Source organism: Diorhabda sublineata, chromosome 6, assembly GCF_026230105.1.
Source record: "Diorhabda sublineata isolate icDioSubl1.1 chromosome 6, icDioSubl1.1, whole genome shotgun sequence".
Lineage (NCBI taxonomy): Eukaryota > Metazoa > Arthropoda > Insecta > Coleoptera > Chrysomelidae > Diorhabda > Diorhabda sublineata.
The window spans coordinates 27,973,467-27,987,527 of NC_079479.1; the positions used below are offsets into that span (position 1 = coordinate 27,973,467).

The following is a 14,061-nucleotide window of genomic DNA, read 5'->3' on the forward strand; positions in this document are numbered from 1 at the left end:
TTAAGTTTAAGTTATGTGTTGTAACCCAACAATATCAGAGACTTTTTGTTCCAACAATTTGTACCAACGATCTTTCTAGTTGGTTATCGATGAGTGTGGGATTAATTATTAAAGTAGAAAATGAAGAAATTAAAGATGAAAACAATTTTGATCGCATTTGCTGTAAGTTCATCATTTTCTAGCGTGTCGATCCTGTAAACGAAATATCTTCAAAACTTACTGAATTCTAATAATTTTGGGGTGAATATAACAGGAGAAAATCTTCGACTAATGAAAAAATTTATGGACCAAAATAATTTCTAATACTAAACTATTAATGAATAACTTTGAGAAGAAGATTAGTCAAGTATGTTTCCAGGATATGGGGATAATATTTTACTTTTCTTTGAGGCGAAAAAACTAAATGTAGAAGATTTCATCCTAAAACTCAGTTCAAAATGTTCATATAGAGAATTTACGAATGAAATAGAAAATAATGGACAAATGAGCTATACATATAGAGGGCCTCTAGACTCTTGGCTTCAATCATTTTCATTGTTCTTCTCCATGTCCTCGGATCTTCCCTACTTCTCTCCACAGGATCGTTCCTACCTCAACTACATTCCACTCAACTTCCTGTTGTCGTTTTTTTTTGGTGCTTCCTTCTTCTTTCTTCTACAATCTTATGCTTCAATCTTATTGTCCATGTTTCTGATGCATATAGAACCACTAGTCTTATAATTATATCATAAGCTCTGATTTTAAGACCCCTCAAGAGGTTTTTTCTCTCTGTATTTTTGATAGTCATTTCCTTTCCTTATCTATCTCATTTTCTTCTAGGTTTGTGGGTATTACGGTTACCCCCAGTTAATTGAATTGATTAACTTTTGCGAAATTATATTCTTTTCTACTTACTATCCATTGACTTCACTTACTATCATCTTTTGTCTTTAGTACGCACCTCCGTGTATTCTCTTCATTTATTTGTGAGCCAAATTTTTACGCGTTATCGAAACTTTTTCACATTTTTCTGTTCAATCTTATCAACAACAAAAAGTCATAAACCTATGCAATGCATTGTGCTTTATGCAATACAAATCGGAAAAAAATTGTGCCGATACCTTTGAATTCCAGCAGGAACAGAAAATATATCTAAAAGACTAGGTTTGAAATTAGTTTATAAATTTAAAAACACATTAAAACGATTGTTAGGTTAGGTTAGGTTAGATTAGTTTAGGTTAGGTTAAACCTTCACGAAATTCATTCTGTAGCGAAGTGCGACAACGATTGAATTCAGAAAACCAGCGTAACACTGTGGTTATGATCCTACATCACCAAAACTCGAACCGAATTGATCGGCAAACTGTTATTGATTTAATCTTCGTAGAAACTTATAGTTGGCGATTTCATTCCATTTTTGACGTAGATGAATATTTCAAGTATCTGTAAAGAACTCAAATACCTGATATGACAAGACGTTCTGGGTACGTTCACTATTAAAAATGTCAAACTTTACTCGACATATTCACATTAGTGTCACCATATCTCAAAATTTAAGTGGCAACGCCTCGTTTGTGTCATTATTATACTCGCAATTTGTTAGGTAGTTCCATAATTAATTTTTTGTATAACTTGTTTAGGGATGTTTTTCTAACAATTAAATACTATGACCAATTGCCAGTGAAATGATTAACGAAGTTCAAGTTTAGAACCTGACAAAACATTCTTTCTATCGTCATTTTCATTCCTCAACATAATGACAGAAACTTAGAAAATCAGAAAGGAAAATGATGAGAAATAACACTGAAATAACAAACGTTTTATATTGAAAGAATAACACAGTTGATCAAAAAAGCAGAAACTATTAACTGAAAAACATCTGAGGGAACGAATTAGGAGGAGAAGGCATACGAATACTGGATATGGAGGACATAATCTCTGAACAAAACCAAATCCACCAAACCAAAATTTACGACAAACTATGATGAAATCAAAAATAAATAACGAGAAGTAATGAAAAAAAGTATCTCCAAATGTTTCAGCTACGATCCAAACGGTTTATAATCATGATGATGTTTGAAGTTTCGAATATGTTATGTATACTTACTTTGGTTGTCAACGGTAGGTTTTTTGGAAATGGCGTAATTCTTTTCGGTAAATATTTCTGACGACACTTTATATCCTTGATCGTCCATCTTTTAGTCTAAAACAAAATGAAATACATGGCAAGCAAAACAACTGACAAGGTTATATTGGGTTTCAAGCAAGTGGAGAAGATGAACTCTCCTTGAGTATATTAAAAACAAAATAAAGCGTCAGAAGATTGGCATTGGAGAATAACTATACCAATATACAAGAAAGGAGATAAAAAAACTGTAAAAAATATAAAGAAATAACACTACAAAGTACAATCAGCAAGATATATAGAAGAAGAATGGAAAAAAGACTAATGTACGCACTATAAATAACCATAGAAGATTCATAACAAGGATTTTTTAGGGATATCTTGAAAGCTTGGTATATGCAGTACCAATAACACCAAGAACGAAATAGTCCAAAGAATAAACTTCCAATATAATTATTTTTGATTTTATTTGGATTTGTAGGCTAATCAACTAAATTTTAACACATTTGAATTTTTCCCCAAGTAAGTAACACGATGTTCGATGGTATGCAGTTCAATAAGAAATGTTTGTTTGTGTTCCAATACCTATTGAAAGAATTACCAATAAATAATTACAAATTATGATAATTTTCTTCAGAATGTTTCTGGATAGCAAACAGTTTTCTCGGCAGGAACAACGATATAAAGTTCTACATATCTCCTAAACCATAAATTTTATCGAGTTAAACTAAGAGCACCTTTTTGTTAAAAAATGGATTGAAAAATTCATTTTTGCTATCTTCAGATTGTACAGGTTGTTCCAATAAAAGTAACGGATTGTAATGTAGTGTAGAATTATTTATTCTGTCACTACATGGACATACGTCCATTGAAAATTCATAATGTTCCAATGTATAATTTAGAAAATAAACTTAAATATAAGTTCTAATTTCACGTATATCTTGTGAATGATTTCTAATACGTTTCCGATTCGCAAGAGTAAACTTTATATATAGGAAAACTTTGTAAATTACAATTATAAGCGTTTCAACCAATCTTGCTCGAATGTAAACGGATCCAATGATAATTTATTTTTAAAGTACACTTTATGGAATTAAACGGTGAGCAACTCTATCCTATTACCTAAAGGAAAATTTTCGTTGCAAAACAAGTTTGTGAAACAGTATTAAGCGGTAAATGATGTGGGTACAACGAATTAAGTATCCGTTTTGTTTACTTAAATTGATTTTATGGTTGAATTCAGCTCAAATTTGGGGAGTTTATGCCTTAAAGAAAAGACGTTTATAAATGGTGCTCACAATGAATATACTTTACGCTGTTTAACGATAGAAAAAATTATGAACTGACTATAATAGAACCAAATATTAAAGCAAATGTGTCTTTATAATTAAAACATATTTACGACATACGAAAAAACGTTGATAAAATTTAATCATTTTGCAAAAACATTGATAATTAAAAAACCTCATTAAAAACTGGAGAGTTTCCTCATGTTGAAGACTGTCGGGTTTCTCCAAGAGCGAAACAAGCATACACCGATCTCAGGAGAAGTTCTTAAAAAAAATCCAGATTCTTCTACGGTAAAATAATGGGGAAAGATGATGTTCGAGAATGTGAAGGATGGCTTGAGAAATTCTAAAAGCGTTTTGGAATTCGTCTGCTAAGTATAACGGGCAAAAAACTCCTTTGTAAAACAGTAGCAGTCGACCCATATAAAGATAAATTTAAGAAGATCGCCTAACCCCCGACAAATTTATATTGCAGATGAGAGCGGTTTATTTTGGCGGCTTTTTCCTAAAAAGACATTTATCCATCGTTCTGAAACAAGTGTCCTGGCCGAAAACTGGCGAAAGACAAGATAACGTTTATGCCATGTTCGAATACAAGTGGTACACATAAACTGAATCTATGGATTGGATATGATTGGAAAGGCGAAAAATCTCAGCCCATTCAGAAATGTGAATCTACCTGTTGATTATAAAAACCAAAGTATGTGATGGATAATAACGCTAGCTGTTGTTAAAGACTGCTTTTATGGAATATATGTGCAATCATTAAAAAAAAATTCTTAAAAAAGGAAATTGCCACTTATTTTACATAACTCCTCTGGTAATCCAGAGAAATCCGAGCTGAAATGTTCAGGTATACAAGTAAGTTCTTGCCCTCTAACTTAACTCTTCTTTCACAACCAATGGATCAGCATGTCACCCAAGCAGTAAAAATGAATTACAAAAAAGTTTCGCTTTACAAGGTTTTGTCAGACGAACGATGTGGTTTTTTTCACTTGCGAACTCTTGAGAAAATCTACCCGAAAAAGTCCTTGTTTGTTCATAAAGTAACTTATGTCATGGAATAGCTTATGGCTAGATATAAATAAAGATAGAAAAAAATTATGCTCAACATGTAGAAAAGGAAGTTTCTCTGGCTACTTAAGAACGTGACGAAAATGTTAATCGTGAACTGATAGAGCTAAAAGACAGACAGCGAAATAATCGAAGATGTATTGAGTAGGGAAGAAAAAGATGGTGATAATCGATAAGAAGCGTCTGCTATTCATTTAATTAGTCATGAAGCTGCAAGTAAGTATCGTAATCAGTTTTTCAAAAACCAAGCTAGAAAAAAAAATTACAAAATCCCCACGTTGAAAAGGGGGGGGGTAATATGGAATACGTTATATATCTATCTTCGCTTGAATCCTCAGAGTCTTCAGCAGAAACTGTATTTGTTTGACGTTTCATTTTGTACTTTTACTTCTCCTTTTTTTGTTGCAAAGATTTTCCTAAAGACAAGTTTCTCTTAACGCTAAGCGTTTCGTTTTCCTCCACAGTTTCTTTATTTATTGGCTCATTTAGTTCGTCTTTGCAAGGTGAAGAGGTAAACACAATAGATCCAATTATCTTGCGTCCTCTGTTGGTATATGTGCAAATTGTGTGTTCGAACGGTGAAACAAGCTTCTGGGTTGAATCCACATCTTCAACTTGGTCTTGGTCATCTTCACCTTGGTCCTGGGTATCTTCATCTTGATCTTGCTCAACAACTTGAATTCGGCCAGGTTCATTACATTCGCATGACCTTTTAGGCCATGAAGGGTTATCGACAGTTAATGGTAATTCCTCTTTTCGCTGCTTTTTGTTCCACAGCAATTAAATCAGTTTCCATCCATGTTAAAAATGTATATATCAGTGGAGAGAAAAACATTAGCCGCTATTGTGTATGTCTGAGCTTTTTCGTGAGTTCCTCCAAATAACTCCATTATATCAAAAGCACTAAGAACCTGTTAATTTTGACAAATACAAATAAGAATTACTTCACTATAATAGACTTTTAATGGCCCAATAAATGACTAATCCAAAGGCTGTAGCTTGTGCGTCAAGTGAGGAAGCTGACATAAAATGTTTACTTGGTTTTCCTTGCAAGGTTGATAACATAGATATTGCGCGAATATGTTAGGTTTGACAAAAAGTTTAATGCAAATGAAATAGAATATAAAGATCTTTGGTAGTTAGAGACAACTCACATCCTCAGTTTGCTAAACTAAGTGGGATTAATATATCAATTGAAAAGAAAGAGAAAACAAGAGAAGGGGTGCAATTGATTCTTTGAGTCGTAGTGTAAACCCTAACCACATATACAACGTTATTTCAGACAGTGACTGTAGTTTTTATTCAAAATATTCGTTGTTTGGTTTTTATAATGCGCACATATTTTATACATAACATTATTTTTCTCAATATTTGCTTTAAAATCACTTCAACGAGGAAAGCTAAACCCTATAACCCTATTACACCGAGATATAATGAAGATTATGACAATTTGTTCATTTTTTCAAATTATATTAGTCTTTATCAATTATACTCTCTACTCTTTCTTATTGTTTTTTTTTTAAATATAATATCTCAAGTCCAGTAACGCAGGAGCAAAATTCGGCCTCTACGACTGATTTTTCGAACTTATCTAGACAAAACTGCTGCGTTAAATCCACGGTTAATAATGGTACATTACAATTAACTATTGCAAATAATATAATGATATAGTCAGATATTATTATCATAATTCCTTTGAGTTGATAATCTGAAGCTTCTATATAAATATTTTCTCATAGTTTCCTTTTGCTGGCGGCTTATTTACCAGATCTGCGGAAATAATCTATTTTGAATAAATATGTTTTCATATTTGGCATTGTATAACAAATTTTCTCGCTTTTTTGAAGCGTGTAAATAAGTTTCCCGAACATTGCAGTCAATCTATTTTACTTGGAAAAATTGAGTTTGCCGACACATATAAGATATGTCAAGATAAATGAATTGTTTTGCTATTTACACGTGTTTTGCTTCGTCCTTGAAAAATTAGATAGTCTTTTGTATATTGTTTACACACGATAAAGGTTTGAATTCAATTTTCGTAAAACCTATCATCTGCTTGCAATATAAAATGGTCTTTTATAGGATTTGATGGCCTTGCTTCCCTCAATAAATCAGAAATCCAACAAGCATAATAAAACAAGAATTCTCCAGAACTTCTAATAAATATGGTAACCTTTATAAGGTATTTCAAAAAACCAAGACAAAATTGGAGCCGTCTTCAACTCCGAGAACATTCAGAATTCTTCATACTCCCATGTTTCACATCTATCCAATCTGCTGAATTGTTTGCCAGAAGCACCTAAAGAAAAATTAGTCTTAAAAATCTCCAAAGCTCACTAACAGCACTCTGTCAAGAATATTCCAACACCCATCTCACACCTAAATGGAAGGAAATAAAAGAGTAAAATTATCTCCACTGGAACTCTAATATCATAAGTAAAAGCGGACAAGTAATTTTTTACAGCCATCGGATCGGTCACACTCGTTTTAGACATGACTACTTGCTAGCGAGAAAACATAAATCAATGCGGTAAATATCCAGTAGTGAGTTAACTGTGAGAACTCTCTCAAATGACTGTATGAAATGACAAACTAACTAAAAGTCAACTACCACATTCACTGAAGAAGCTTTTATAAGAAGACCAAGAGAACTTATAATTATAAGGAAACCCCAGAGTTGACAAAGGGGCTAAGCCTGGGCCAGTCCTGGGAAGCCTAGCTTCAACGTACCTGTATTGGCCCATACGTGGGCCAAGCTACTTAACTCAGCTTCGGCCCAGTGTTCTGCATGGTTGGTCCAAGCCTGGGTCAAGCTCGGGCCCTTGGAACTTTCCTCTAAATGACAGACTACAAATTAACTAGTAAAATCTAGAGAAGCTCTGAGCTTAACTTCAACTCGCTAATAAGCCTGCGTTGTTGATACTAAAAAATAGTAGTTCATTCGAGAAGTGTGCTTCTTGGAAAGCAACCATTTCTTTGGTCAATGAAATCGTGCTTTGGGATTACAAATTTGTAAACTTCAAAGATTATTAGTGAGGTGATCGATATTATGCTGGTTTCCAAATAAATTTTGGAACCGAACTTGCATTTTTTGAAAAAACTTTTCAATTCCTTCACAACAACAAGTCTCCTCATTCAATGAGGAGTCAGATCAACAGAGATCTGACTCCTTTCTATTACTTTCTCTTATCAAGCTTAAAATTTTCTCTTCACAAGCTCAAAAGCATGTCTTGGTTGAAAGAGAAGACGAAGAGATAAACGAAGAGGTGGATAAATGTGTGTTTTGTGAAACTACTGCAGTATTTTTTTGAGCTAAGAGGAGGTCGTGTTTGTAAATTAATGGTTGCCGTAAATCAAAAGGGGCAGAAAAACAGTTTCCATATTTGCTATTTAGTAGACTCAAAAAAAGCGTGCCTCTTTCAAGACCTTGCAATACTGATGGCCACCACTATTAGTGGTTAGAACGGAAAAACAAACTTTAGTATTCCAAGCATAGAGTCCGGAAGCTGATCGGAATGAGAAACCGGGTGATAAAGATATCGGCCCAATTATGAAGTTTAAAAAGTGACTAGGATCTATGGCGCATTCTTTGGCCGTGCTGAAAGAAGTATTAAAGAGAATAAGGGAAAGAGTAGTTGCTTAAAATAGTGTCCACATAAAGACAACAAAAGTTGTACACGGAGATTCCTGCTGGTGACACTATAAATTGAAGGCAAGATTTTTTTGGCTGGAGGTTGGTTGTTCCAAGCCAGGAACTAGGATTTTCTTTATAATTCTGTGATAAAAGGAGAATTGCTCGATGCTGTAAAATGTCTGGAGTTACTCTTTTACGGTGACCACTCGAATTAACGACCGGATACGATGAAACCACAAATCAAAAAGGATGTTGTTTATTTTAACTAGACACTCTCTTTCGTGGGTCAGGCAGAACAGTCTGTTCAGGGCGTACAGTTTTAAAAGGTAGGTAACTGCACGCCATCTATCGGTGTCGGTTATAATTTAATTTAATGGAAACTATGAAATATGGAGGGTTGCTTCATCTATTATTGGGTAGCCACGAACTATATTCTTAATATTTCTGTGGGAAGGAGTTAACTGTAAATAGACAGAGATTTTTTATTACTAAATATTTTAAAAAGTTTCAACAATATTCTAGAATTATTAGAAGAAAATTGTGAAATTAACTTGTACCATTTTATCCACGAACCTTTGCTCGAGAATATTTTTTACCAAGTGTACTTTTAGAAGTTATTAAATTATTTCAGGAGTTGTTTTTTGACTGTTTTGGAACATATTTTTTCGATTTTAAATCAAAAAATGCGCGTAGTTTTGCATGTATTAACGTTTCAACAACGTTTATTATAATTATGATACTCCTCAACTTTGAGTAGTGGGACCACAATGTTGATAACTCTCCAAAATAAACCAACGAAGAGAAAGAAATGTCATTTTTTTCTTGGCTTTGTAAAAAAGTATTAAAAACATCGGATGTTTTTTAAACAATATAAGGTGATGTATTTATAAACTATCAATTTTCGTACTCCATTATAATTAATAATATGAACTGTTTTAATAAAAAAAAACAATAAAAACTATTTGTTTAGGTTAGGTTAGGTAAGGTTAGATTAGGTGAGGTTAGGTTAGGCTAGGTTTAGTCGTGTTGTTATTGAAACGGCGGCAAAAATTTTAAGAAATTGTTACAGTGACAGATATTTTGTAGTACCCGTAAAAAATATTTTTTGCAGTAAAAAATTAGTTTCATGTCAAAACATCTTCGTAGATATTCACTTTTTTCATAGTTGGATTGAATTGGAATTAAAAACATGTAAAAATCTATCAGAATAATATTGTGTTATACATATTTTTGGATTAAATATTTCACATTTTCGACATCACTACGGCAGCGTGTAAATGGACATCGAAGAAAAAAAGAACAGGCTGCAGCAGAAAGCAGAAACAGAAAATAAAAAGAAACATCAGGCACGCGTCTATAATGCAGCTTGCATACATTGGCGTTACAAATTAAGAAAAAAAAGGAATGAGAATTTAATAAAATACGATATTTCTTTTACGAATAGAATAATATATCTTGATGAGGACTTTAAATATGTTGTAGGAAATATTTCTATGAAAAACATTCCTCGTGAACTTGAAAAATTCATTCATTAAAATATAAGTAATAAAAAACTAGACTATAAATTTTTTAAAACCTAGAATTTAAAAATTTAAATTTCATTGAATCATTTCGTATTCGATTGAGATCGAGATGAAAGATACGATAACGATTGATATAAAAATGATCACTTTTCTAAATCCAATAGCGACTAAAGTGAGAACGATTAAATATCGTCGATAAAACCAGAAACATAACCTCATTATTTCTCATAATTTGAATATTGGTATCTGCTGTCGACTAAGTTTAGCTACAAACTTGGAAAGTTCGTATCTCCTTCCAGTCCAAATACAGATACCGTGCAAGAAATTGCATGCAATGCAATGCAACACGCAATATTTCTTGATCAATATCATGCCGTTCATCTGATTGTTTCATGCAAGATTTCGACATTATCTGTTGTGAGCCATTATAATTTCGTGCAAGTTGCAATCTAGTTTTGGTATTTTCATTGTTAAACTATGTACAAAATATTTGATAAAATTAGGTTAGGTTTCGGTTTATCTCTAATGACTCTTTCTTTAAAACATTCTGAGTGGGGATTTTTTCCGCCACGCTTTCCAATAATATATGGAGAGGTGGAAGCTGCAGCCGTTGGGCATGTCTTCATGGCCTGATTGAATTTATGCAAATCACTTTGAATTTGTATTCACCATCGCCCTGTATAAATGTTTGAATAAAATTTCTCTTTTGTAATACATTTTCTCGAAATGTTATGTTTTATTTAGATTATGTTCTTTCACCTTCCTTAAATCAATTCATCGATTAATTTTAATGTTTCTTAATGAGGAAATATAAATTCTAGAGCTAATATAATATCCTTGAGGAAATTAACTATTTTTTGACAAAAACAGTCCTTAAGCTCGTATTACCTTGAATTTCAGAAAAAACTGCGAACATTAAGTAATTAATTACTCCTATTTCGAACGATAATTTGTGAGAACGCCATTCTAGTATTCCAATAATTAGCTTAGAACTATTCATAGATTTAATGGAAAATTTATATCAGTTTCTGTCTTTAATTATCTTCAGATCGTGTAATGTTATTATGGATCATTTCTTGTCATCCAATTCAATCTATCTCTTTCTTAAAGTTTGATTGAATGCATTAAGTTCAACAAATACTAGGTAGAAATCAAAATTAACTAGTTTTTATCTAAGCTCACAACACTATTTTCATAATTACCTATAATAATACTGTCAACCTAAATTGAACACTTCTCAATTGAAAAAATCACTACATAATAATAAATAATCAAATAACTTGCCAGTGGTTAAGCCGACCGCTACTGGCTAGCAACAGTTCGCTAGCCACGTCCCCCGTTATATCAATCTTCCAGCTGTTACTTTACCAATTATGAAAACATATGCTCCCTTATCGTATGTTGCAGCTCTTTTCTTCGTTCCATCAAAAGTCCACCATAGGATGTGGTTGGGCCTTTTCTGACAGGTAGAATTTTTATTCTACCATTACTAAAGGAAAGGTGAAAATAACAGGTGGTGATAGACGTTCGAAAACTTGAAATTTATTACTAATAACCACAACATTTCATTTTTATTGTTTTCACTTTCCAAGAAGAATTACTGCAAGAAAAATATATTGAAATAAATTGATAAAAGTCGTATTTATTTACACTCGTTCTATTCGTGGGATAAATTAATAAACACTGACTCTTGTGCTCTTAATTTATTTACACACTATACAATACACTTAACTTATAATAATTAACTTATGAATATTATTACTACTTACATTCTTTTACTAATTCGTTATTTTCACTATTACTTTTTATTTAAAACTAACTAACTGCATTCGCACAAATCATTTATATACCTAAATAAAATTCCACAAAGTTCTAGAACAAAAAAAACAAAAGGAATAAATAAATTGAAATTATTTAGAAGAAAAACTGTAAATAAACCGCCTGCTACTAAAAAATTTTTATACAAATGATCCTCAAACGAGTTCCGCCATTTATAAAAAATGTTAAAGATCCCACACGTATTCGCCAAACTTTTAAAATTCCATAATGAGCAAAGCCGGTGTAGGGACAATTTTGCGAAATTGTTCGTAACAGTATTATCAATAATCAATATAACGTATAAGAGAAGAAAATAACAAAGGATTCTGCCGTTCTGAGTAATGTTTCATTCAAATAATTAAGTTGTATTATAATAAATAATAATTCTTTAATTCCATGTAGATTCTATGTGAATTGTACATCCATCAATCCAAATTATTGGCCTCCACGTTTGGCGCAATTACATCCAATAAATGAAGTAACTGTGAATAATCACTTCATTGCTTTAAAGCCACCTCGCAACTGTTTATCAAACATTACTTATTACGCTTCAATTTCGTGCGTATAATTTCTTTATAACAATTTATTATTTTGAACAATTTGCAAACTGTCTTTGGAACTGGATTCGTCAAAGTTAGTTAGTATTGGCGATAGTGATGATATAATAGAACTTTAACAATATTCAATATATCAATCTTTTGATATATGGAAATATTAAAATTTTTCATAGTCCGCTTTTAGACAAACTGAAGGAAGACAACCACTTCGAGTGGTTGTCATTTGTAGATGGCGATCCTCGAAGTGTAAGAAAGTACTAAATACTGATGAGAAATCATACTTTTCAAAGTCAATTTGATAATAAACAAAAGTCAAATTTGAATTATTCCATGATGCATACTTGAAGTTGGGATTCACGTTTCAGTTACAATGACTGAATATTCTATAATTAACAATTTTCCTTATGTTTTACAACATACTTAAAATTGCATTCAAGTTAGTTTTCCGTACATTTTTTTTTGATAATAAAGCAATATAACCGAATGAAATTGAATTTCTAATTAGATTCTCGGTAATTATTTCTGCAAAACCTCCATGGCTTTTGATAGCAAGAGATTCATCAATTTTTCATAAAAATATTTTTCATAAAAATGTTAATTATAATTGAGACTTTTTCAAAAATTAATTAAGTGGACCTTTTTATAGAATTTTAATCATTCAATCAATCCATATAGCAAGGAGCTTTATTTTAGTTATTTATTAATAAGTGTCTGAAATATTCTTGAAAAATTGCAGGTCATAGTCTATGTGTGTTTTTGAGAAAATATGAAATCATATATTTCTGTCCATTTCTAACGCATGAGGACTTCTGAAAAGATCTCAAAATTTCTGGAATTATCTGGAAAGTTCTACAATGAGTGCAAACTATTGTTATGGATCTAGAATGTTTTACATAAATCTAGAAATTTCCCAGAATGATCTGGAAAGTTTTAAAATAAGTGATCGATTAGGAATGTATCTACAATAATCTAGAAGGTTCTAGAAGTTTCTATAATGATTTAAAAAGTTCTAGAATGATCTATAAAGTTCTAGAATGATCTAGAAATTTTCCTAATGATCTGGAAAGGTTCGCTGCTGGTAATTATTATACTAGAAATTAAATATTATCAACCTTCCTTTCTGGCGCTCACTGCTTAGTTATATATTTAGTTTTAATCCGTTTAGAAACTATTCTACAATTTCTTTCACCCAAAATTAATTATGAAAAACTTGATGAAAGTCTGTATCATGATGGTAGACTGGTATATATAGGTATTATTCAGGGCATATATCCGTGAATGTGCGTGGGGTTCAATGATTAACGATCCGATAAAATTATATATTCGTGTATATTAACATTTCCCTATCTACCGGTGGAGAATGACGAAGATAAAATATAATAATCAAGATTATGTCATATTTGTCTTTTCAATTCAGGATCGTCACTGTTCCATCAAATATTTATGATCGAAAATATAGTTTTATTATTTCTCAAAATATTCTCCATTAATATTAATACACTTCTTCTTCCATTTTGTAATGTTAATAGGAATTTTGAAATAATCTTTTTTAAACTTCAATCAAAATAAACTAATAATATTTAAATTCTCTCATTAACATTTGTATTTCTACAGAAGATGCTCTTTACACAACATCAATATTTCTCATGAATATTTCACTTTAATCTAAGTCGACCTTGTGTTGTGGAAAAGTTCAATCAAACAAAAGTCCAATTTCATATAAATAATAGTTCACGAGTCGCAATAAGAAAAGAAAAAACTTTAACCAGCAAGCTGCAAGCTTAGAAGCTCTAAGTACGTAGAATCGGAAGGAATTCCAATATGTATTTGGAAACCTAGGCGCCAACTTTTCCTGTGCCAACCGAATTGAAAGATTTAATTATATCACAGTCGGGAAAATTAATGTCCAACAGAGTTTCTAAGAACTCTGGTTTGTCCGATACACAGTGTACCGGACACAGTGTACATGTTTAGTGTACCGTACACTAAACATGTCGATTTTACGATATTTGTTTTATCGATAACCAACTGGTTATAAACAAATCAAGTTTCGTAAAATCCA

The 14,061-nt window shown here is 31.8% G+C and overlaps 1 protein-coding gene across 2 annotated transcripts in view; it reads right to left on the bottom strand.

Annotated features, from left to right (window-relative positions):
- Nucleotides 1–14,061, bottom strand: part of LOC130445726 (UDP-sugar transporter UST74c) — a 70,080-nt gene that overhangs the window by 13,045 nt on the left and 42,974 nt on the right. For both annotated transcript variants that reach the window (XM_056781560.1, XM_056781559.1), the window contains exon 2: nt 2,087–2,182. In XM_056781560.1, coding sequence (XP_056637538.1) covers nt 2,087–2,174 — 88 coding nt within the window. In that variant the 5' untranslated portion in view covers nt 2,175–2,182. The remainder of the gene's footprint in view (nt 1–2,086; nt 2,183–14,061) is intronic.